This window comes from Cygnus olor, chromosome 2 (assembly GCF_009769625.2).
Source record: "Cygnus olor isolate bCygOlo1 chromosome 2, bCygOlo1.pri.v2, whole genome shotgun sequence".
Classification (NCBI taxonomy): Eukaryota; Metazoa; Chordata; class Aves; order Anseriformes; family Anatidae; genus Cygnus; species Cygnus olor.
Window position 1 is genome coordinate 63258868 of NC_049170.1, and position 27152 is coordinate 63286019.

General features: G+C 39.9%; 1 protein-coding gene across 2 annotated transcripts in view; it reads left to right on the plus strand.

Moving 5' to 3' along the window:
* NPSR1 (neuropeptide S receptor 1) overlaps positions 1 to 27152 on the plus strand; it is a 58634-nt gene that overhangs the window by 12860 nt on the left and 18622 nt on the right. For both annotated transcript variants that reach the window (XM_040549151.1, XM_040549152.1), the window contains exons 2-4: positions 372 to 504; positions 26018 to 26121; positions 26907 to 27000. In XM_040549151.1, the coding sequence (XP_040405085.1) occupies positions 372 to 504; positions 26018 to 26121; positions 26907 to 27000 (331 nt within the window). The remainder of the gene's footprint in view (positions 1 to 371; positions 505 to 26017; positions 26122 to 26906; positions 27001 to 27152) is intronic.

Sequence of the window (27152 nt, forward strand, 5' to 3'; positions counted from 1 at the left end):
AGCTTGTGCATGACCCCTACTCACTGGAGCTGTGAGGAAGAGAAGTATTTATTTCCCCCATCTCTCCAAAGGAGCCCATTTATCAATATTCCTTACAAAGGCAGTTGGTTATTTCACAGCTTGTTGGAGCAACATGAGAAAACTGAAGGGTGCCTCTCATTTTGGTGTCCAGTGCAGAACACAAATAATGATAGTGGTTTTGTGAATACAGAAGTAATATGCAGGCACTGCAAATCAAATAATAGAATATATATATATATATATGTAAATTCTTCTTATCTCATTTTTCCTAGGTTAGCTGACTGGCTTAACTGTAGTTACTACCCGCTCACCTACCTGTATGATTTTTTTTTTTCTTCTTCCCAATGCAGACAGAGCAGCTGGTAACTCTTTGGATCCTCTTTATTGTCACAATTGCTGGAAATGCCATTGTGCTCTTCTCTACATGGAGGAGGAAGCGGAAATCTCGAATGACATTCTTTGTTACACAGTTGGCAATCACAGGTAGTGTATGGGAGGGAAAGGGGCATCTGAACTGTGCAGAATCAGTATAAAAATGACAAAAAGGTCTTGTATTAATAAGAATATGCAAGTTGAATGGTGAAGAATTCAGTTGCCACCTAACATCCAACTGCAGTTTGCCATGAGACAGATGGGTAGCTGCTTATCTTAGGGCTTAGTCTGCCTCTGATCTAAAAAGATGTTGCTAGATGTAGTAGTGTCTGTGTCAGACACAGCAGCTGCAACTCATTGATTTCACTGAATCTTATCTTCCAGTATAAATTTGCATCCGCAAGTCCCAGAAGTTGTGTCCCCAGCTGTTGTCATGGAACTGTTTAGATTAAACTAGTTTAAGATGAATCTCTGGTGTTTTTCTGCTAAAACCCTTTCTAATGTACTTCATTACAGTGTTGCTCCATCAATTATGCACTTGCATTAAAGAGTGAAAAAAAACTTCCTGCAGTCTGGTTTAACCAAGTAAGGGAGAAACAAAAATGTAAATGTGGAGAGGAATGCATTTGGGTCGGTTTTTTTTTCAGTGGGAATAAGGATTCCGATCCAAGAACTTTGTAGTTTTTAAATGAAATGGAGAATGTACAGAAACCTGGTTTGTAAAATGTCAATCTCAGCAACTAGAAATGGAAACGAGCATAAGCAGAACATTGTTTCTCTGTGGCCTTGAATCGACTGAATTTATGGGGTTTTAACAGTTTCCCAAGGGAAAATGTGTAGTGTTTCTATAACAATGTCCTGCTACTAATTCCTGCTTACAAGACAGCTGTGTTGCTTTGCTTGTGTATATAGGATATATTTATATATTTTCTGTTTTTTTTTTTTTTTGGTAAGATATGGTAGGAATTATAGCAACATCCACTAAACAGCTATTTAATACATGTTTTCCCAGTAATTTTGAGTCCTCCTTTGATGTCTGTTGTATCTATTTAGTCTGGAAAAGAAAAGGACTACACTCCCCAATTTTTAGCATGTGTTCTTCGCAAGTAAATGAACCAAGTCTCAACCATGCCCACCCAGGGCTTTGTCTTATTTGAAGAACAGCCCTCACCCGAAACAGCTACACCAAGGTGTGCAAAGTGATGCAAAAGGACTGGCCCCTAACTACAGGTGAAGTAAGAATTATTTCAAGATGAGGAGATGAAGGTTTGCAGTGACTCCTCTTCAGAAGAGCTGACGGCTGGTTTTTGTGTTCATCTGTAATAAAAAGTTTGACTTCTTATCTTGGTTGTGACTTCCATGTCACTTCCTTCATGTGCCAATGGTATTTGCCATCAGATGATATATGTTGACACAGTCTCACAGCACACTTCGAAAGCTGCAGTCACAGATCATGTGTGTCTATATGAGTTTCAAAATAGCCAGTTTCTGCTCCCAATGCCAGGTGAATATACAGAAGATGGTAAAAAGTAGCCAGACAAGCAGTAACATGGGACAAGAGCAGAAGAGTATCTGAAACCTCAGGTGGACACTGTCCACTTTCTAACTGATGACATCAGAGAACAGAGTACTGAGGACAATTGTCCTGAAAAAGGTTTTGGAAGTGAGATGGGTGGAAAATGGCCCCATGTGTCCATCGCGCATAAGGCACAAGGGCCAGTCCCACTGCCAGAGCAAATGCACAGGTCAATGTGGTAATAGGAGATGGTTCTTTATAGGAAGAGCTCAACTAAACAGCAAAGGGCTTTGTCTGAGTAAGAAAACATGTATTTTCTGCAGCAGATGAAGAACCAGCATAACGGCACAGGTGTGTAGGTCAAAGGAACAATGCAAGAAGCAGACAGAGGTGTCTTGGCCAGGACTGATCAGGAGAAAGCTGGTCCATGTGAGGTGTACCAGGAGGAGGCTACTGTTGTTGCTGTGCTGGGTAAGGGCCTGAGCAGGAGTTTTGGACCCATAGGAAAGGCTAATTTTTTGAGTTAAGTGGAGGTGGATGGAGAGCTATTTACTGGGGATTTGAATACAGTCTGCATGATGGGAGGGGAAGGGATTGCAAGTGCTGTTTTGAGGAAGCTGCAATAACTAATGACAAAGACAAGAAGGCAAATATCCCATTAGATGTGGGCAGCGCATGATGTTCTATAGCTTATGTTACCATATTGACTAAGGTCTGCATGTTAAACTTGCTGGTTCTTCTGACTTCCCCTTTCCTAAAATTATCCCTGGCTTTCAAAATCAGACTTCAACAGTGCCTGAGTTCAGTTATCTGATGCATTTCTTATTATAGGAATTCACAGCAGAAAACCCACTTGACATCCACATCTGCAATGTGAAAAGAGTTAACACCACCTTGAAGAGCAAGATTCCTTTCAAGCAATGTTGACTTCTTTTTTTGTGGCACAGCGGTCAGACCTCTAATTTATCTTCCCTCACCAAGAGTTCCTGTCAGTATTTTGGCACAAAGAAATGACTTAATTCCTGAAATGAAGCTATTTCACTTTCTTATCTTCAAAAATATTAATAAGAACAAAGCAAGCTGGCAACAGTCATCAGCCTTTCACAACAAGTTATGAGGTAGACACAGAACATTATGAAATACTGGCTTGTCACGTTGCTTTGATATGCCAGGCATATTTAAATCCTACCAACTAAAGCCTAATCTCCTGGCAAACAGTTTCTGCTTACTCAATCTTACTACTTCCATCTATTTTTGGATTGTTAAAATATTTATTATTTCTGCCCTAGTAGTAAGAGAGAAGAATAATGGATATAGCTTTATCAATGCAGGCATTTCAAAGCCATTTAAAAATTTCTTTTCTATTAATCTGTGGCTCGATACTTGAATAACATACTTAATTCTCATGTCTTCCTACTAATATAGTACTAATATAAAATTAAAATATAGCCTTTGTGTTAGAATAAACAAGGTATTCAAAGCAAATTATGCATAATACATGAATAGGAAATGAGCACTGTTTTTCTTCTTGACTCATCTCCAAGCCAGATGCAGAAGAGAAGCAACTAACTGATTGAGGCTTCTTTCAATACCACCAGAATTCAATGGTCTCACCCACTTGGCAAATTCACAGATAAGACTTGTACTTATCCCTCACTACACCGCAATTCAACACGGTGCTGGCGGATGCAGGGATCTGTAGGTATATGAGTAATGTCTTCCACCTCAGCATACTTAAAGATATTGCTGAAGTCTGGATTCAGAGAATATTTCATATTAAATATATGCCTATACAATGCCTGTGTCAGTACTGCATATAAATCTGTGTTTAACTCTCAGATCATGCATAAATCTCTTTAAAATTATCTGGAAATTAAGCACTAGGAAATCAGCTAAGAGTTAACAGCTGAGTTGAACAATAGTACTAATCACTCAGCATCAGCTAATTTAACAAAGAGGAATATTGCCATGTTTGTCTTGTTTTCAGCTTGCTTTTGGGTATATGTCTCTCTCCCACCCACTCCCCCCCCCCCACCCCCAATGTTTTTCTTAGAAGCAAGTTCTTCTGTGAAGATTAAAACTAAAGGTAGGTGTCCTACAGATTTCTATCTCCAAGGCAATTTAGTTTCTCAGAAAGTGTAAGCTTTGAAGATTACCCTGTTGGAAGGGTATTTCTAAACACTTTTTCCCAAATAGATTTCTTATGAGTTTAACATAACTTACGCTCATGGCATAGCTATCTCTATTGGCAGGAAACCTCTCATATCTCCCTATACCTGATGCCATTTCACGTACCTTGCAGACCTTTAGTGGCTTTAAGATTTTTGCTCCTGACTGAATTCACCAAGTGGTTCAAGAACAAAGAGTAGGGTCTGACAGACCAACAAGTTCACAGACACTGTGATCATACTGGAAATTTTCAGGTGAAATAAGATTGTATTCTATCCATCTAGATCACTTCACCCAGCTCTACCAAAAGAAGGCCTCCTTAACCCCACCCTCAAAATGTAAAAGCAGCTGACAAGAGCATATATATTTTTCTATTAACAACTCAGTTATTTGAGTAACATGAGACAATAATATATTGGCTAAACAGTCTGTTCAATAAAAAATGTTATTATTTGACGAATTCTAAAACTCATCAAGGCATGCAAAAAACTCTGGTTAAAAAAAGTATTTAATTGTTCAATATCCTTCCTCCAACTTCAACTACTAGTGACAGAGGAATGTATTTAATTTCTTTTTAATGACCAAAAGTGTACATGTCTATGTATAGTTTTCTGGGGGGTTGTTGCTGGGGGGGGGGGGGAAGGAATTGTTTTTTTTATTCTGATTTTTTCATTTTCCCCCCCTAGTTAAAATCAGGAAAATTTGAGTTGGAAATGTCATGACCATTATTTATGTAAGATTTCTCCAGCCCCGTAATTAAGAAGTCAATACCTTAGGAATGATATTGAATTCTGTTCATTATTGGGGATAAAAATACAAGTAGGCACTTCACCATGTGCTTAACTTTAAGCCCTAAGCCAATAAACTTGATTGGGAATACATGCTCATTTCAGTATTGTTATGGTTGTAATGAAGAAAGAAAGTAAAAAGAATGTCAGCTAACTTTTATTGTCACATACATATATGCAGAAAAATAAAAGACCTGAAAAAATATTTAGCTAGTCTAAGTTGTGGTATAAATACCAAATCCTAAAGGATTACTTGAGAATGACTTTAAAAAAAAAAAAAAAAGTATTTTTAAAAGTGTCTCCTTACATCACTTCTACATTCTTTGTTTGCTTCCAGGAAATTGGACCACAAAAGTTGGCCTTGGTACTTAAGAAAATGCACTCATTTTGTTTAGTGTTTAGTAAAAAGGCAGTACACCAAAAATCTGCTACAGGATTACATGGATATGGACCCTCCTGAAGTAGGAATTACTTCATTTCTGTGTTGCTTAGCCACTGAATTCTGGAATGGCTTTGGTTAAGACGACTGAAGGCAGAGTCCTGCCAACTTACCTACACTAAGTAGTGTGACTATTATAATGGCTAAACATGAAGAAACACATTGGCTTCTCCTCCCCCTCCTCCTCCTCCTCCTCCTCCTCCTCCTCCTCCCCCTCCTTCTCCTTCTCCTCCTTTCTTTTTCTTTCTAATTTGTCCATCTGCCTTATCTCCAAATATGACCTCCTCAGGAGGCCTTGGGTAATAAACTACACTAATCTACTGTGGCACTGGCAACTTTAACAGGCTGTACCTTTCCTCCTTTAGTATTTTCTTCCTAGTCACTGTGAGTTGAAAGAATGAAGATGACTTGTTACTTCCTGATGTGTACAAAAACTTAATATAATAGCACCATTAACAAAATTAACATGTAAAACAATGTTAACAGATAATTCTCACTGTTTCAGCTTTTCATCTGGAAAATGGTACTTGTAATATTTCCTCACTTCAGAGAAATCCTGAGCATAAAATCATCAGTTTTACAAGTACCTTAGGTATCACAATGATAATGAATATTGGAAGTTAATTACATAGAGCCAATTAGTTTCTAACTCAGCAAGTCACATTATTGGAGGTGGACTGTTGGCAGCCAAAGAGCCCATTCATTTCCCAGTTATACTGGAAAACTTACACTTTGCCAACTGGGTCTTGGCTAGAACTTGCCATTGATTTATGTGATTGCCTAACCAAAATACAGAACAAAATACAGAATGATGAACTAAAAGAGAGTTTATTCCAGCAATCCCCAGAATTCTGTGGTTTTCTCCTCTTTTCACACCCCTATTTTCTGCTTATATTTTTGGAAAAACATGAAGATTGAGTAAAAATTAGAGGCGTCTGTTTTTTGTTTGTTTGTTTGTTTGTTTTGTTTGTTTTTGTTTTTGTCTTTTATATTAAGAAAGTATTCTACCTGCTGACAAGAAGATTTGGAAGAAGTTACCCCCCCAAGCTGAGACATAATTCAGGATAAGATAAATGTGGTGACGTCATCACATGCAACACCTCATAGCAGCACATGGCAAACCATATTGGATATCCATTGCTAGTCCTGGCAATTCAATGCCACCTAGCAAAAACTCATATTCTCCTTTGATTTCTAAATAAGATCTGAAGACGAGTCATAGTACCCTAGATCATAATAAGTCATCTTGGGCACTGATGATACACAATTCCAGTTTTACTATACTCTTAGGTTTCTTGTGTGGACAGCCAGGAATATTTCTGTATGTGTATCTATTCTGATGTCTCCAATCCCAATCCTGAATTAGATGGGGTAAAAAGTGGAATATCCCCAGAAGTTAGGCAAGGAAACCAAAAGTGAGCTTTAGCACCAAAAGTGAGAGACAGAAAGCAGCTTTGTATGAAGGAGAAGACAGTCTCTTAGGGAGAATATAGACCTTCATTTCACATTGTTTGGTCATATAAAGGAAAATCGTCATGGAAAACAAAGATGATCCCATGTTTCAGAGGTGAAATCATGAGGCTACAGGTCTGGCAGACAGAACTTGGCATCCTGAAAATATACTGCTCTAATCCAGACTAGTAGTGTCAGAAAAACAGTGAAATATATAATAGCAACAAATGGCCTAGATATACAACTTCCTTGCAAGTTTAAAGTAAAAGAAACTGCCTTTGGCGCAGAACGAACTTTCTCTGAAAAGATCTTGTACTCCCACAAGACAGGTGGAAGAAGGTGACCTTGGATGACTGGCAGTAGTACTGAGGTGCAAGGCAGCTGGATTGCATTTGCCTTCTAAGTAGAACGGTAAGAGATCAGAGTCAAGGAAACATGCAAGGAAAGACAAAGAAACAGTGATGGAGCTGATCTTGACTCAGTAGCCAGAGTTTTGTTCTAGAATATGGCACTCTGAAAAACAGTCTAGTTAATACCCTGCAGGGAGGCTTTTGTAGAGGTGGGACACTCCCTGAGAGTGTAGAAATGTGCTGTAAATTTGCTGAAAACTAATTCTGTCTTTGCTTCCAATTCTGAATCAAACTCAAAGTGTTTTTAACCAGCCCTGACCCAAGCCTGTGGCCTCTAAATTTTGCCTCCTGCTCTCTGACTGTATGTTTAGATACCTTCTTATTGCTCACTGGAGAGTCCAGGGCTGGAAACAATATGCCCGTTTGCTGTGACTCTGTCAATTGCGGACCACTGCAGTAGGAAAAAGTCAAGCTGGCACAGACACAAAAAAAAGCTGAAGTGTTGTATCTCTGTCAGCAGAATGAAATGTCCCTCCCATTAGTGGAAATGTAAAGATAATGATCTCTCCAAATTTGCTACTGGAAGCAAGAATGGTCATCCACTTAAAAAACCTTGTAATGACAGTTATTTATATAGGCTACTTTAATCTTACAAAATGCAGGAACAGAATGTCCATGATTCATGGCTTATAATTAATGCAATCACAGACCTCTAGGCAGACATCCTTAAACCGCATTTTCCAGGCTGTTGTGTCCTGAGCAGTGGTCCTCAGATCTGTTCCAGGTAGCAAAAACACACTGCAGCATAGCTTCAGACAGTGCTCTCAGATCCTCACAGGCAAGGGTAGCTCATGAACAAACCCTCTTAACCCTTTTCTTAGCCATTTGCTTAATGTACAGCATGCATATCCTGTACTAAAATGCTCCAGGAGTGGATTGCTCCCATGTTCATCATCCATAGTTACTCAGAGTGGGATTTCAGTGCCCACTGATATAACGGTATCCACTCTGCAAGTGCAGACAGCAGGCACTCTCCCAGCTGGCCACCAGTTCCAGTACCAATTTCAGGAAAAGATATAGCAATGTGCTGTTGTTTTTTTTTTTTTCATGTTGCATATGACCGCCTGGGAGCCTGAAAATTTAGCAATGAAGTTGAAATGTCTGTCTCATCAGCATATCAGTCACTATAACACTCTCAGGACAGAAATATCTTTTTTTTTTTTTTTAACTGTTATTTTGTAGAGCCATAACATATTTTCAGTAACGGTGGGGATTCCTGTTCAAAGAATGTAGCCTTTCTGTATATAAACTGTATGTATGTAACAGTCTTTAGTCTACAAAACCCTCTGCCTCTAAAGCACAAAACAAAACTAATGCCAGTATGCCTATACATATTCAATACCAGACAAAGTGATTATTCCTTTGCAGTGGACATATATGTTTAAAATTACAAGCAGGCACCAAAACTCTGTTCCTAAGTCCCCAGGAATGCCTTTAAATATCATCCCAAAAGCCTGGGCCTTTGGATACTCCCACAATGGAAATAACAAAATTATTGGAACACCAGGCAACAATCCTCTCTCTCAAAATTCACCCCAGATCAGACATTTAAACTAAGGTAGACTTGGCCACTCTGATTGCTTTTCCTATGTAATAAGTCATTTCTGAAAGGATTAAAAAATGATGAATGAACCTTAGATGTCCTTTCTTATACAAAGGCACCGTCTTCTCATTTCAACAGACACACAGCCAAAACCTCATTCCACTACCCCACCTACAGATTTCCACGTAGGAGAGCCACATTTACCATTTATATTATTTTGAAAGGCTCTGCCATTTTTTTCAGAATTTTGCATAAAAATGCTGTTCCTGACTACACCTCTGTGTGACTGAAATGAAAACATTTCCTTTCAGCCAACTTCTGCTAGTAACTTTTTTTCCCTTTCACCATCAATGTAATTTTGTTAACCCTGTGCTGAGACCTGCACTGTGCAGCTAAATTACTGTGTCATCACAGATCTGCTGATACCAGTAGGACTGTCTGGAGATTATAAAGGTTTGCCTGGCCGACTGCAGCACTTTCGAGGGCTGTAAGGCAAAAATGCAATGTGGGATGAGTGTGTATGCTAGAGCAACCATGCAATATTTTAAAGAAATAGCAAGAATAACAATTTTCTGATCTTAGCAACTTTTCTATTTAGCCTAGTGAAATGTGAATTTGGCAAATTATCTTCATATACCTTCTTTCTCTTTAGCCAGATAGTTGATTATTTGGTGACAACATACATTTTCAGGTCTTTGAGTCAGAGTTTAACCTGTGACCTTTTTCACCTGAGGGAGTTACTGTTGGTGGGAGCATCACATCTTAGCATTAAACAGCATCATTATGAGAAGGGATAAGGGAGGAAAAACGCTCTGCTAGCTACTTGCCACATATAAAGGAGTAAGACCAAAGGAAAGCATAAGGCTCAACTTCAGTCCTGGGAAACACAATGGGCCATAACTGTCCTAGAGATAAGTGGATTAAGTTTCATTACTGCATTCTTCCATGCTGGTTTTCATTTTAGGGATTATTCATGCCATCTATTTTAGGTGCCTCACTGTAGGTATGTAAGATAGGAAGCTGCTTTCCCTGTGATTCAGCCATAGCCAATAGAGGAAAGCTCTTTGAGCTGTGTTTAGCTTCACTGACTGTACAGAGGATTCAAGTTCTAATTTAGAACCCTGAAGTTGACTATATAAATCCCTTTGACATTCATACATCACCAAATGTGTCAGATTACTGTTCCTCTTTGACAATGAAGAACCTAATCTTCCACTGCTAGAATAAAACCTCCAAAGGCTCTGACTCCGATCACATCAGCAAGTACAGAGTTTGCAGAGAAGGTATTTCTCAGTACTTTTTTTTTTTTTTTTTTTTTTTTAAGCAAAGCTTATCAACATGTTACCTCATGGAAAACACATTAATATTCCCTTTATTGCTCATCTATGTTTCTAAACAGCCACCTGGAATTTCTCCAGACTTTTCTAGCATCTGCCTAAAAGACAATTTATTTAAGTAAAATCTGGAAAAAAAATGTAGCTTAAGTGGTAAATGTTATTCCAAACCGTGCGATAACACAATGGCTGCATGGCTAAAATTAGAGTAGAACCTTTGCAATATAGAGTAACTGCCATACCCTGCTGCACTAGCAGAAAGAATAGCATGAAATTAATAAAGGATTGCAAGGTGAATATGGACATATTTGAGCAGCTCATTCTGTTTCTGCCAACATTTAATACACACCAAAAACAAAAAAAATAAAACTTTGAAAGTGTTAAATTGAGGTTCACGACCAACTTTGAAATCCAAAACTTGCAGGTAGACTCACATTTCACCACTCCTATTTGACATTTTCAATATGAGGGCTAAATAAGCTGCTGGTAGCTAGAAAGAGAAAGGGTGAACACCTGCTTAATAGGAACAGGAATGATAAGATAGAATGGAAATTACTCTGGAAAACCCCCAGGCATTTAACTTCCAGATCAGACTTTTCGCTGCTTCTAAAGCTATGCTAATAGCCGAAAGAGCAGAAATGGTTGGTAGATCACACTGATTTCTTAGACTGGGAGTTTACTGATAATGAACAGATATTATATATTTTTCCTTGCAAGGTTATTATTCTTTACTTGTAAACTAGCAGCAGAGAACAATAGGCAAAATATTATCCCAAACATGACAAAAGCTGGCAAACCAGACCTGGGAACTAGGAGCTTTTCAGCACAAGGAAACTGCTTTGTAGCTCCAGGAACCTGAAGAAACATGGCAGAAACAAAAGTACAAATATTTTCTTAAAAATAAAAATAAAAAATTTACGGGTGTGTTAAAGTATTTTTGAAGTCATTTATGACTGAAGAATAATATTAATAGCAAAATCAGAACCTATCTACTGGTTGTGCCAGGGCAGCTATTTATCTATAGAATTTTTAATAAAACCTTAATTATAGAGATGAATACCACATCTCTACGTGTTATGATGGCGTTGTTCTATAAATGGATATTTACGGTCTTGAATAAGGGACTGATTTCTATCCATTTTCACTTTCCAACTCACACAGACAGGAAATAAAACAGGAACTGGTATCACATATGGAAGGGATGGAGGTTCTTCCTAGAAAATGGCTTTCCTACAGAGACAAAAACTAACATAAGCAATGCTTTTCTAAAGTGTTACGGATTGCTGGAGTTACTGCTATGTTATTGCTAAGACCAGAAAGTAAGTTACAGTGTATTAACATTGTCATTTCACACTGCTCCTTAAGAAATTTTCTGTCTAGTCATATTTGGTAAGCCAAAATAATACAAGAAATGTCACTTCTCTCAGTCTTTTTTGTTTGTTTTAATGAAAGTTGCAAACTATTTAAAAATCAAGATGTTCTGTATAAATGTCCTTACTCAGTATGTAATGAACTTCAAGGCCATGGGCCTTTGCTCATGGAAATCAGCAGCAAATCCCCCTAAAAGGGCTGAAAAGCAAAAGAGACTCTTTCTTTCAGCCCTAGCCTAGAATCCAGTCAGTACATCACTTCTTAGGCCAGCTTTGTACATAACCCTTGAAAAACGAGACTCCTTCAGTGTTTTGGTTTGTCCACATCTCTAAAAGGAACATGCCATGTCATCTCTTCCCTCTTTCGTTTACAAAATCAATTGAAGTTTGGGTTGTGGATTTTCCTGACAGAAGCACATGTGGACAGACAGCAAGTCTGACACATTTTAAATACTGGGCTTGTAAAATGGTGAGGCCCATATGAAGTAAGCCTCACAGTACTGGCTGCATGGGACCCATGAAATCTATCCTACTGCACTAATCCACTCGTGCAGTGCATGCATTTCTAATCTCAAAGAGTTATCAGTGGCGAATCTCATTGTTCTGGGTCAGGAACTCTCATGAAATTTTAATGCACAAAAGACAACACAGCAAAGAAAACTGCCCATGTGAAACCTTCACAAAGCAAAGTATCTAATCTAATATTAATAGAGTAAGCGTCCAAACACATCAGGTGCACATCAACCTAGTTTCTCTGGAGAGTCCTCTCATTATATTATACTGGAAAAACATACGTCTCAAACACTTAAGCCTCTAAAATGAACAAATCAATAGTGAGGTCCTGTACCTTTGCAACCTGCCATAAGTGAAGACGTCTCTAGGTCTCCCCACATGGGTATGCCAGCCCTTGTAGCTTGATAAGTTAACTAAAATAGCATCGCCTTCACCACATACATGGCTTTCATCAAGTACATCCCAAATAACCATTATCCTACCATGCATTAATTAGCTAAAACGTTTTTTTTTTTTTTTTTTTTTTTTTCAAAATGTGGCACCTTTTACATTCCTTAGATGTCTCCCAAAGCACTTCTTGTCCCTTCCATAGCAAAATCCTATTGGAACAGAAGTTTTGAGTTGCTTGGACATGTGGCACCTCAGGTACCAGGGATCTGGTTGTAGAGTGGGTGGGACAGTGTCTTTGGCCATCTTCTTAGGCCTTGGAGAATGAGTGATTGACAGAAATGAAACATGGAAGTGTTTTACACTGTGTCTAGGGGACAATGTAAGAGCATGCTACCTCAAGTATGGATTTTCTGTAAGTAATGACATTCAAAACATATATTGTACTCAGGAGATGGCTTGCTGTAAGTGTGTACCGTATCTAAAGGCACACACAATTTACTCATTACCAAAGGGAAAGTGTATTCCACTAATACACCAGTAGGAAAAAAATAATTTGCCAGTAAGGGGAAATCATGTGTTAATAAAGAAATTGTTATTTGGTTTAAAGCTCTTGATGCCAACTGAGAAAAAAAATATATATTCATACATCTGGTGAAATTTGATACTGGCTAGGCTGGTCCTTTTTGTCTGTATGAAAGTCTTAGGTCTTCCAAGATATTCATCATATTTTATAACTGTGATTTTTGGAGAGACTTCTTAGCTACAAAACATGGGCCTTATAGGCAGTATAAAGTTTATGCTTAACTTACACAGAGTAGGCAAGATAAACAAAAGATGAAGAGAATGCTGCAGTTTTTCTAAGAGACAGAGGTAACTTAACCAAGGCAGGACTCGATCCACCCAAAGGCTGCATGGACTGAGAACTGAGCTCAGCCACACAAGCACTGACATTAACCTTAGGTATCAAAACCAGGCCTAAAGAATGAGCAGGTTTTGTAATATGAAGTACCATATGCCCAGCGAATAGGAGGGAGACAAGAAGTCCTTCAGACAAAAAGGAGAAGCTTCTTCACTCCGTACAAGCACACCTGTGGCCATTTCAGAGCACTAATGGCCATGTACCAGTTCCTGCCTTGGCCTGACGAGGCAACTTTCCAGTAAACAAAGCAACAAAGAAGAAACAAATATACCAAACCCAGGGCAGCTGCTACAATGGAAAAAGTCCCCAGCACGCCATGAGGTTTGGCAATGCGCATTCAGCTTTCAAAAGCTGTGGCTAGCATTGTTGCTCTCCTCTACACAGGGAAAGCTGTAGAGCAGCTGCACAGGATCTGATTTTAGGAGTAAGCACATCCTCAGATGAGCTCCCAGTTCTCTAGGTAAAGGATTAAACTCAAACGATGTCTGAATGTTACATTCATGGACACCGCTGATCAGGGATGACATCAGGAGAGGGAGGAAGGATGTTTAATGCATCCACAAACTAAAGCACCATGCCCAGTTCCGGGGGAAAGCTCACATTAGTCAGTGAGCCAGGGCATCTTCCCAGCATGGGGCATCTCTAGTCCCCATGGCTTGGGAGGAGGACACTCGCTGATACCAGGGAGACACTTCAGTACACTCCGAACAGGATCTTTCTGTAGGAGGTGAGAAATTACTCCAGGAAACTATATGTGCCACCTTCCTGTCACTAAGCTTCCCAGCAACCACACTGAGACATCCGACCAACATCATGAACTGAAGTCAGAGTCAGAGTCAAAATCTAGCCAGTGACTGACAGGAGAGGAAAAAGCTGTCAGCTAGAAAGCCATGGTGATAACTCCAGCAGAGCACATCTCGACATATTACGATGCGTTAGACATATTAAAGCACTTCAGCTTGCGTAGTTTAGAAGTTAGGAGCACAAAGGGCATTTGCCTTTTATTAATGTTTTTATGAGCTGCCTGAGTGATTTGCAAGCAGTTCAATATCCATTGCTGCATACCATTACTGCTCTATTTTTTAGAAGACAGCTTGGATAACACAAGAAAGAAAATGACTGTGATCAAAGTGAAATTACAATACACAATTGCATTTTGTGAACAATCTACACAGCTAATACGAACAGACTGGAAAAAAATCAATTCAAGAGAATCCATCAAAAAAAAAAAAAAAAGCAGTGAAGCAGTGCTTCTAAAACTATACCTCTTACGGTATGCTTTTAAATACTCTATGCTTCCCTTCTGTGGTTTATAATGTCAACATAAATCTGAAGGGATCTGAAGAAGGAAATGTTTATGAGTTCTTTTATTGACCTCATTGTGCACAGATAATGTCACAAACAAATATTTTGCTCTTGCTCAGGACTAACTTGATCATCCTGAAATATCACAACAAATGGACTACGTGCCCTTGCAAGATAGCATTGTGTGTTTTCAGACATATTTCCATATCCTTAGACTCCCACTCATTAGTACAAACCAATATATTTTCAAATAAGTGTTTTTGCAGATTATGTTGTTTTCAACAGACAAGTTTTTCCACAATACTTTGCAGAAAATGTTATCAAAAAGACAGTGACTGTATACATTCAATGGCTTGCTGAATTTATAGAGTCTGTTGTTATGCTGCTTTTTTTCTCTCAGAAGGTGGCATAAAATATTCACATCCCCCCTTGGCTGACCATTCTTTGCTCCAGAACTGGGGAAAGTCACGTTGATCTGCATCAAGGCTTTCCCAGAGTTACATTTCAGTGTGAATTGTAAATAAATACATTCACTCTTTCAGAAAACATTCCAATTTCAGATGAACTTTGCCAGGATGCCACTGACTAAGAAGACTGACACACTGACTTGTGACTTTTGCTAAGAAGCAAAAGGCACAAGTAATTGTTTTGGGCTTTTTAAATGAGTTGTTTGTTTGCACTCCTTACACCCAACAGTCTCACTGAATTACATGCAGGGAGGACCTAACCCTCTGGATATTCATCTCAAACATACCCAGACCTTTTTGGTCAGGAAGAGAAGCTGGACTTTTGAAAAGACTGATTACTTTTATGTTTTTAGCATGCTGGGGAATCACTTTGGACTGGGATTGCAACCTCGACCAAATTCCCTGGTAGGCCTAGCCCTCAAACCACAAACCACATCTCATCCAAAAGCTCTTCACACTGGTGGAAAACTGGTTCTGTTTCAAACATAGTTCTGAGCATGTCTCAAGGACATTAAATAAGTAACATGCTTTGGGAAAAGGGAATAGGAGCACCGGTAAGTCTGTCTAGCAATCAGTTGGTCCTCCTTAGTGTACCTTTTCTTAAATGACGTTCTTCAAAACAACCCAATTTTTGGACAAGACAGAGTGCAATGAAAATAGTTGTTTTTATATTTCTGCCAGCATTCGGTGCACATGGTGTGGTACAGGGAACATGAAGGGCAAGAAGATAGGCTTGGGGTTTACTTTGGGGCCCCAGAGCAAAACCAGATATTAGGATGGCTGATGTTTTGATAACCTTTCACAAGCCCCAGTGGTAGACTTGAATAAGCTTTGTAGATAGATTCAGCTGCCAGCAGACTGAACTATGTTTTTTTTTTTTTTTTTTTTTTACATTGGCAGCAGTCTGCTTTTGCTGTGTCAATTTATGCTGGTTTATAGGAAGGCTTAATTCTTGTTTTGACAGCTACAGAATTGTTCTGTGGTCCTGATGGACTGATTATGGTTTTCCTACTTCAGCCTGTTTAGACATTCAATCCTAATGACAGTTGTGCTGCATTTGGTTTTGTTTTTAACAAAAGGGTGCTTGCAGCCAAAGTGTGCAATCCTTTCGGTCCAATGTTTTAGCATTAAGGAGTAAAGTGGGTTATTATTTATTTATTTATTTATTTCTGAGTTGCCTGGTTGCCTGTAAATTATATGGATTCCTGTTTGATTCCCTGCTGAAAGTACAAGAGGATTGTCATCTGACAGACGGGATACTAATTTTTGTAGTTACTCTACATACAGGTTTGACATCTGTTGTTAAATTAAGGTAGGTGTGTGGAGTATTCTCACTGCTTCTTTTCGATGCTGGTGGTAGATGTTAAGAGAGAGGACTGCACAAGCACAATGTGTATTTCAGCAGTGCTGCCAGCAGTGTGGCTGCATAATGATGCTTTCCTCAAAATCATAATTTAGGATCTCATTAGCTTCAGTTAAACATGACTTTCATTTTTGACATTAATGTACAAATATAATACTAACACCTTTCAGTCGAGCATCTGTACTGCAGCATTTCTAGTTGCAATCTAAGAGAAATTATACTGGAAAAAAACAAAAAAAAAAAAACATTACATGCACTAGAAAGCACTGAAAACGTAAAGCTACATTAAGAACATAGGCTTTTTTACTATTCCCTTCTTGCATTTTAAAGTAGTGATATTTATTTATTTTTCTGAATCTGTCTTTAGACTGACTTTTCCTCATCTTTCTAGAGGACGGTAGGACAGAACACCCAGACATTTTCATATGGTATTTCCTAGACTGCCTATTTGTACAACTTAGGCTGACATGTATTAAGGGACTTTTGTTACTTCCTTTAACTTCATTGCATAGCTGGTTACCACGTGCTTATAAAGTTTAACAGGATTTATGGAATTCACGTCCAAGATATCACATGTGGCATCATGGAGACTTAGTTGTTCTAATAAATCCTAGAGCTCAGAAGTCCACTACAGCCAAGTTGAGTCCAGTTATAGGACTGAGATCCAGACTGCATGTTAAATAATCTTCATTGTGTTCTGGCATTGTGATACTTTTAATGGAAAGCATTCAGCATACATTTTTCATGTGCTGCCCTTTCCACATGATGATTTTACAAGGCAATCCTCCAGGGAAGCTTACCACATGTTTTTGTTCATGTTATCAGCAGACACCAGGGGAGACAAAGCAGGTACAAAATGAAATGAATATCGTCCCACTGCTTTGTAATTGCAAGCCTACGGTTAGACAAAAATTGAGCTACAGCTTGCAATGTCACTTCCTCGACATCATGGCAATCTGATTTACAGTTTGATGCGAGGAAGAAAAGAAGGCTTTACCCTTACCATACCAACTTAGACTAAAACAGCTACATCAACAATACCTGAGACAGTAGGAAAGGATTATAATGCTCGTGTTCAGTGATTGTAATGGGGACCAGAATGCCTGAATTACATCAACAGAAATTTTACCTGGAGTCCACAATTTTTAGATGAGAAAAATCACACAGCTGCTGTTGTGATCAAGATATGGATAAGCAGTCCTTAAAATACTTGAGGTAAAATTGCCAAAAATTACCAATAACGGGCTCTATGTAGAAGACACTGGGGAAGGACAGAATTAAAATGGACTTGTTTGGTACGTGTTCCTAGAAAGAACATTTCTCACAGAAAATGTTAGAGGCACAATCATCACTTGAATAAATGACGAGTAGACTAATTACAAACTGTGTAATTTCTGTGTCCTTTTAGAAGACTCTTTTTCCAGTGCATAGGTAAGACAAGATGATCTGTAGGACATTATCTTCTGCATTTTCATTAACTGAGACCAACATCCTATATGCAAGATTTTTTTTCTCCTGCTGCTTTTACTCTTTCTACCTGTTCTGCTTTGCCTGAAGGAGAGAAGGGGAGTTAAATTAATGGGTTGAATTTGAAATACTTTCCCAACAGCTAAATACTTGTGATCAAACAGTTGTTCTTGCTTAACTGTGATTTCAACATTCAGGCATGCATCAGTCTTATGTTCATTTACCTAGGCAGATGCTTGATTCCTACTTCAAAACCTACAGACATTCTGAAAGGACCCAATAAAACACAAAACTTAAAGGTGTTTGTAATGTTTTCATTACCTATTGTGTAAACAGCTGCCAGAATTTTGTTCACTGCTCAAATCCCAGTGTGGAAATACATGCTGATGCTGTATGTTCCACTCAAATAATTCCTCCCTTTGTGCAGAACTTCCCACTGAACAAAATAATGTGTGACCTCGTAGGCTACGCATGCATAAGTAACACAAAGAGAAGCGGGGACTTGGCTGAAGCTCTCAACTTCATGTGCTCCGCACATCCCCCTTCTCCATTCAGTCCTCAATTCAGTTCTTCACGCTTGTGTGAGGAACCAGGTTTTCTGAGTGCCTAAACCACTGCAGACATGGATGACCTTGCACTATGAGCCAAGTCCTCCTTCTTGTTCACTGTACACCATCTTACCAGGTGCCATGCTCCACATAATCCCCCCTAGCAGCACTGCTGGTTCAATCCAGCCTTCTGTCAGCTGTGGGAAGTGGGGTTGGAAGGAATGCTAGGAAGAGATTTATTAAAAAAGACAAATTACTCAAAACCTTAATGCCCTTCACAGCTCAGCACACTGCATTTGAATTGTCAGGGATCTGCTCTCTGGCTCTCTTGTAAGTGCCATTTCTTTGAGGTTGATGTTGTGCCCTAAAAGCTTCTCTCAGCCCTTTATCATTTAACCTGGATGAGCCCAGGGGCAAGGCTGAAGCCTTACTGTGTGCACCCTTACAGCATCCTGCCTGCCTCATCTTGAGGTGGGGGACCTCAGAGCAGAAATGTAAGAAATGCAATAAATAAATAAATGCTCACCCACTGCAGCAAAACTTTCTGTCACTTCCTATGAGACAAAAGAGAAAAAGAAAGAAAACCTCAAAACATCACTTCTGTCACTGGAAAAAATCTGCATAGCTGTAACTGAACAGACTCCCTCTCAAAGGTTTTCAAGTGGTTTTGTTTCATCTCTTACATTTTGTGTTCTGCTCCAGGCCTTAAGCAGAGAACATGCTGTAGCAGTGCATCACACACTGTGTCTGCCACATGCCTGCATGAGTTCAAGCACCACAGATAACAAGTGCTTGCTGATTGCCCACAAAATACCATCCTGTGCCCAAAAGCTCTGCAGTGCTGGTGGGGGCCTGTAAAACTGGGCAAATGCATTTTTAAAAGTGTCTTTTGGGTATCTTACAGGTGTCTTGTCTTAAAGGTGCCCAGAGCCTGCTGCCTCTCCCGTGCCTTTTTCTTCAGGTATGCTGGGCCAACCTGCAGCTTCAGGATTCCCAAGTACCTTGATTTTAAATTGTTTGCAACCCCTAGCCCTGAAAGAAAAAAGGAAAAGGAAAGGAAAAGGAAAGGAAAAGGAAAGGAAAAGGAAAAGGAAAAGGAAAAAGAAAAGGAAAAGGAAAAGGAAAAGGAAAAGGAAAAGAAAAGGAAAAGGAAAAGAAAGAAAAAGAAAGAAAGAAAAGAAAAGAAAGAAAAAGAAAAAGAAGAAGAAGAAAAGAAAGAAAAGAAAAGAAAGAAAAGAAAAGAAAAAAAAGAAAAAAAAAAAAGAAAGAAGAAAAAGAAAAGAAAAGAAAAAGAAAAGAAAAAAAAGAAAAGAAAAGAAAAAAAAAGGAAGGAAAAGAAAGGAAAGGAAAAAAGAAAAGAAAGAAGAAAGGAAAGGAAAGGAAAAGGAAAAGAAAAGAAAAGAAAAAGAGAAAAGAGAAAGAAGAGAAAAAGAAAAAGAAAAAAAGAAAAGAAAAGAAAAGAAAAAAAGAAAAGAAAGAAAGAAAAGAAAGAAAGAAAAGAAAAGAAAAGAAAGAAAAGAAAAGAAAAGAAAAGAAAAGAAAGAAAAAGAGAGGCTTTTCTGGCTTGCAAGACTAGTTCACAGCATGCTGTCTTACTGCTGGCTGCATGTCAGCCGCTGTGAACGAGCGGCCGTGGCAGAGCAGCGATGGCTGCTGTTAAACAGGGCTCTGACTGGCAACAGCTGCCTCGTCCCTTCAGAAGTCACGGACAGGTCCCTATTGCTGCACTAGGGTTTCATTTGTAAAGCATTTTTGTTTTAAGGACTATCACTCCCTAGCGTGTGGCAGGCAAGGGCTAGGAAACTGCTGCCTCTGATTCTCTTTGGGGACAGGAAGGTGATGGGAACACATGGTGATGTCCCCAGAAAATGAGCCAGCGCTCAGCTCTGAGAGGAACCTGTGTTACAAGCCATCTGCTACTGTGCCTTCTGCAGTCTGGTACTGTCAATAACACACGACAAAACATCCCTTGCTACAATGAGGAACACTCAGTAAATACATGAAAAGAGGAATGAAATTTCAGCAAGAGGCACTAGCTACTGGCTTCACCAAAAGTCATGGGTCTCCACATCCACCTTAAAAGGACTGCTCTCATCAGGGGGAAGAAAGATCAGTTTGTGGCTGAAATGACATCTGGAGCATTTTAACCCATGGGCAGCTTACCAGCAATCTGCTCCCCACTTCTGACAGGAAAAACATTCAGCATCTTTAAGGGAAATGACTTAAGGTGAAGAGTGGTGTCAGCAGTAATAATCAAATGATGGAGGGATTTTCTTGCAGCCTTGCTAGCACAGAATTTTGTTTTAAACTCTTTGGTTGTAATGAAAGAAATATCCTGAAGTCAGCACAAGGTATATCCCTTGGGCAATGCCATCAATTCAATGAATTTCTATAAAAGATTAACTGGGGCAGTTGTAACATGTCCGTATTCCCATGCTAGATTACTAATACCTCCATTTGTTTTCCATAATGGACTTCTATCTCAGTGGAGTTTTTTTTTGCTATGAAAATTTGTCTCACTCAAAATGATAGCAAACCTGCATTCAAATTTGTCCCCTCAAAGGGAAGTGTTGTATTTTCACATTTTTATACTCCTCAGGCACACGAGGCAGTGCCCCAACACACAAGCTCATGCAATAACCTCATAAATCAAGTGGCTCCCATACTCAAATGCAAAGAAGCAAGGTCTCACACTCAGTTATGCCCAGAAAAATCCAAAGGGATTTACTGACTACAAGAGAGACTTGGGTAAGAATGGGGTCTTTAGGATTTTCACATCTGGTTTCAGCACCTGCCAATTTCTCAGAAGCGCAGCACTATGTTCAGTGTGGTTCAGCCTCCTCGAGGGAAAACAGACTGCTTCTTGGTCTTTTTAATAATTGCTGGTTAAAAGCTGTTTTTAGAAACACTGGCAGATTCACAAAGCAGGTACAAGTTGTGCCTTGGAGGACTGGCCATGGCCATGGTGGTGATGGGGAGGAAAGAGCTGAGGGCTGCAGACCTGTCTGGTGTGTGCAGAACCCCACAGCCCCTTTTTCTTCCCTCTGCACCCCAGGCAAATCCATCTCTGCTCCCTGCCTGCCTCCCCTCTACTTTTTCTTATTATTGAAGTCTCATGGAATTTTTCTTTTATATTATGTTTTTGGAAACTCCACCTCATCTCAACAGCAAACGGCTACACTCCACATCACAATAGTGTTGTTGTCTTCTCTTTAACAAGGAAACATTGTCTGCATAATTTTGTGAATACACTTTTGGATCATGTTAAAAGTCCAAAATTATCACTTACTGGTATTTTTTATTTTCTATCAAAGAGGATATATGTCATTAATTGATTTTTCTCCTGTTCTTCTGAGGAATTAAATGAACCTGAAGTCACACTCTTGCCTAGCGTTGAATGCAGAGAACCACAGTACAAACAACACCTCTAGGTAAAAAAAAGTATTAAGAAAACAGTGGCAATGACAAACTCGCACATAGTTATGAATGAAGGCTGATCACTGCTGGTTTTAGGAAAGAGGTTGGTATCCTTTGGCCTGGGAAATGAAAGATCAATAAGAGAACAGTGGTACCTAAGGAGCAAGCCACCAGCTCAGTGGGGATCAGTGAGAACTTTATCAGCAAAAAGGGACACTGAGACGTAGGGTGAATTATTGGCTACATTGGTTCCTGATACCCAGCTTTTACCATTTCGGATGTCAGTGATGTACTCCAGTGACATGTCTTGAGGTGAACTTGTGATCTGCTGAGATCACATAAGTGAAATAGCTGATGTCTAAACACTAACCTGTAGCAAAAGCAATTCAAATAACATGCTAGATAAGGATTTTTTAAGACGTCATGATCATGACTGTAATTGCATCTGAGATGATACATGGGTGAGGAGGACTCATCCACCAGTGACTAAAGCTTTGCTGGCAATTCATGATCTGTGTCTCAGTGTGTAGAGCACTGGCAGATTTAGGCTGCGTTGGTGAAGGCTAAAGCAATGCTGTGAAGGTATGGAAAATATGAAGCCTAATTATCATGGCTTGTGATGAGCCATAAGAATAATGTCCAGTACATTTATTGCCCTAAACCACTAATAAAAATTTGCAATGGGTAGTTGTAGTACTGTAGGGAGGAGGACACAGAAAGCAAGAAAAGGACCGAATGGCACATTCAGGGCAAGAAGCGAACATGGTGCTTTTATCAGTGGAGCTCACATGTATGCTTGGTATAGGGGTAATCAGTTAGCTGGGTAGAGAGGTGAGTAACAGAGGTGTTGGAGAAAATGATAGGGGAAAAAATTGGCCAGTACTTGGTAGTTCAGAGGGCATGAGGATGTTATGTGGACAGTGTTTCCATAATTAAAGGGAATTGAGAATTCTGACTAATTTGGTGCGCGCGCACAGATGGCTGCATCTGCTTTGGCACGCAGAGGTGCGCTGTGCCCGGGGACACGTTGCTCATGCCGGGTGCCCACCAAGCTCTTCCCAGAGACTCGGAAACCCAGCACAAAGTGTCCGAAATTACACCACCAGTGCGAGGAGCTTTGGCTGACAGCACAAGGCAGCTGGGAAGTTTAAACCTTGCTTAAAAAGCCTTTGCAGTCACCTGAAAACCCGCTCAAGGGCTCTAAGGGAAAGAGAGTTTCGACTTGTCTTTAAAGTACTTAAGTCTATCGCTATACAGTGGCAGCTGCTGCAGTGCAGCTGGATCAGATCTGTAGAGTGAAGGAGATGGAGCTGGACATCCCACACTGAGCATGCAGGGGGTTCACTTCAGCAGGGTAATTCCCCCTGTAGTCTCAGCGCTGGCTGGCAGCTGCATGGCATGTGAGGTGGAGAGCACCTTCAGGCATCATTTGTAAGTGAAAGCTCATTCACTTGCTCCATGACATGCACCAGAGAAGTAGGGGCCACCTACAGTTTAAAAACACACTCGGATGCGAACTGAAACAGCTGAGGTAGGCATTAGCTGGAAGTGAGATTTTGGGCAGCATCACAGCCAGCCTCCAGAGACCGCCAGAATGCCGACCCTTCATGCACCTCCAGGGTACTTCCAAGTGCGTCAGAAGGGACAACAAAATGCTGGTGAGAAGAGAGAGGTGAGAGGACAGCCTTCCCTTCTGTCTCTCTCTTCCTAGAGAGCGTAAGATGGGAGGGTGGAAGAGCAGACTGCTCATTCTCCTCCTCCCCAGGGGATCTGAGCCCCCATTTACTGCCTGCTTGGCAGATGCTCAGACAGTCAAAAACTGGGGGATATCCTGAGGTGAACTTCTATTGATGTGTGATGAACTGATGAATATTTCATTACTGGAGAGAAGGAATATGAATCACTAATTCAGGAGTAAAGAGAGGGAAATAGCTGGGTTTGAACCACTGCTAGAGAATACATTTCACTTTAAAAAATTTCACTTTAAAACCCTGGGTTTTCTTCAAAAGACCACCTTAATTACAGACACCTACAACATTTTCAATAAATCTTTAAAGCCAGTAATACGCATTAGAGAAACAACCATCCCTTGCCCCCATGACTATAATCAATGAGCAAAATTTAAGGCATGGTTTTAAAACAGGATTTCTCGCTGCCTTGAGCAGTGTGTGAGAATTGAGAACGTGGAAATCCTGTTGTGGAGGGCCTTCTGGAGGTCATCCTTGACCAGCTCCCACCGAAGGCAAGGGAAGAGAGAAGGGAGAGAAATATGTCATGGGAAATACTGGGAGAGGAAAGAACGAACAACAATTAATCGAAAGATATTGAAATAATTGCCATAAGATAAAGCCACGAGTAGAGAAATATTGTGTTCACTTGCATATGCAATAATATTTCTGCTCTAATTTCATTTTAAATCAAGAGTGGATGAAAAGGAGATTGAAGGATTACTGATACAGGAAAAAATAAATTCTTAGTTTTCCCGTGAAGCAAAACAGATCATTGCTTCTAAACCATTAAGTTGAGATCTCAGTTTCCAGCTATAAGTGTCTAGAATTTCTGGAATTTCAAAGGGATTAAAATAGACACATTTTGGCAAAACCACACCTGTTTGCATAAAATACTGGTTCAAACAATTTACTATTTGAAAAAAAATGCTTTGAAATTTTTGAAATGTATGATTTCCAAAAACATACATTTCAAACCAAAATGTTTCTGATATGAGGATTAATTATAATATATAATTATATAAAAACTTTACAGACGGTTCTCAAATGTGCAAATGGTGGTATCAGAATGAAACATTTTACCTCACTGCTCTATTTTTTTTTTAATGTGGATTGAAGTTCTTTTTTTTTTTTCTCACAAATTGCACAGAATATTTTTCCCAACCTGCTCCTTTCCTTATGTTAACTTGTGCAAGAAGAGCAATGTGTTGTGTTACTGTAAGCAGCACAACACTACACTGATGCACCATCGTGGTCTATGTACAGCACTCAAAACATTTATCCTGTCCTAAAGGGAAAGAGATTTTTATTATTCTGTCTTTTACATACAAGGACTTATATTGCCAGTATGCTCAAGAGCAATAACAGCTTTGCAATCCCTTTGTACAACTTGCATTGCTGTTAAGTGTCATTTGTTCAATACAGTAGCAGAACAAAGACCGGAATATCTCCTCTGATCTCCTCAAACAATTAAGGTGTCTGCTGAGGTTGTTCATTTTGTGCATGAGGACCTGCAGGAGAAAGTACAGCATAAGTAGGTTAACTTTAAGCTGACAGGGTGGGTTTAGTTATTAAATAATTGTTTGCAAATAAAAATCCTTACAAAACTCCAGCTAATTTCAGCAGCATCTGGATTTCACCTTGGGTGCTTTCACAGGGTAAATATTTCTTTTCGCAGTGAAATAAAAAGCGAAGTAAAACATGACCATTAGGTAGTCAATATTTGGTACAGCTGAGAACAAGCTGATACCTTTATAGCACTAACTTACACCTTCCCAATATCATACTTTATCCCCTCCTCATGCGGAAAAGCTCAGGGGTCTTAACAGAGGAAGGCAGTGAGCTGGAGGAGGAGCATATATCTGGTTGTGCTGCAGGCTCAGGCTCCTCACCATCTCTGTGGAAAGACCTGAAACATTTAGGTATACAGGGTATACTAATGCCCATGGGTGATTGTTAAGTAGTTCCACTCCCAAAAAGCCAAGTTGTTATTTAGGGGTGAACTGATCTCAGTTAATTTAGGCATCTTCAGTAGGATGCCAGTTGTAGACCAGGGTCCACATCCAGCCTAGGGCTGTTGAAGCCCTCTCAGATGGTCACTTCACGTTCTGTTATAAGCAATGGAAAGAAAAAGGCACTATTGGGGTGCCGCTCATCAAGCCTGCTTTAAATGCCAGCCATCCTGAGCTCACAACCCCAGTGGCAGTGACAAGTCCTCCCCTGACCGCACCACAAACACAGCTGCAGGCTCTGCCCACTTACACCAGTCTCAACTTTGTCTATCCAATATGGATAGGCTTCAAATTAAGAAAATGAGACCAAAAAAGCACCAAACTTCCAGTGCTTTCTCAGGTTTTCCTAGTTCCTTGAGCATCCCCCTCAAGGCTGGGGGAGCTGCTATTTTCCAAGGGTCCTCCTTGCCTCCATGACTAAACTGCACCTTGTGTGTATTTCTTTTCACATAGCTTCGGTGGCTTTCCTTTGCAGATTCATTCACGGGACTCATAAACATAATGACTGACATCATCTGGCGCTACACGGGAGATTTCATGGCTCCTGATATCGTTTGCAGAGTCGTCCGCTACTTACAGGTACAGGAACCACATGCTCCCCTATATGCCCAAGCTCACATGGCTTTGTGTCCCCACAGCAATAAACCCGAACAAAATGCTGTACAGACATTTTGCTAGCATCAGAAATGCTGAATGCTAAAGGTATTCATTTAAAGTTTAAACATGATTAATTAAAACATGTTAAATCCTTTAAATTTTGTAGACCAGAAAAAGATCTGGGTGTGAAAATATATCTCCTTTCCTTTCCTTTCCTTTCCTTTCCTTTCCTTTCCTTTCCTTTCCTTTCCTTTCCTTTCCTTTCCTCCTTTCCTTTCCTTTCCTTTCCTTCCTTCCTTTCCTTTCATTTCCTTTCCTTTCCTTTCCTTTCCTTTCCTTTCCTTTCCTTTTCCTTTTCCTTTCCTTTCCTTTCCTTTCCTTTCCTTTCCTTTCCTTTCCTTTCCTTTCCTTTCCTTTCCTTTCCTTTCCTTTCCTTTCCTTGCCTTCCCTTCCCTTCCCTTCCCTTCCCTTCCCTTCCCTTCCCTTCCCTTCCCTTCCCTTCCCTTCCCTTCCCTTCCCTTCCCTTTCCTTCCCCTCCCTCCCCCCTTCCTCCCCCTCCCCTCCCCCCCTCCCCCTCCCCCCCCCTCACCCCCTACCTCTCTCCTATCCCCTCCCCTCCTCTCCCCTCCCCTCTTTTTTTTTTTTTTTCCCGTAGAAGCTTAGAAGCTTTCATATATTCCTAGAATATCCCTAGACCAGTGTTATAGCTGGCGTTATTTTCTGAAATATATGTGTCTCATTTCTGTCTTCTATACCTTCTGCCCCAGGTGGTCCTCCTATATGCTTCAACTTATGTCCTCGTGTCACTAAGCATAGACCGGTATCATGCCATTGTTTATCCAATGAAGTTCATGCAAGGAGGTAGGAGAATTTCCATGCCTTGCTGTTGCTGTGGATAGTATTGGCTAGTTTCATTTTACTAAGAAAGTTTTCAAAATTATTAACCTTGTGCCATGGATTATTTATTCCTGCTGTAGCAATATTTGGACTCTGTTACATTTCTCCAAATGGCA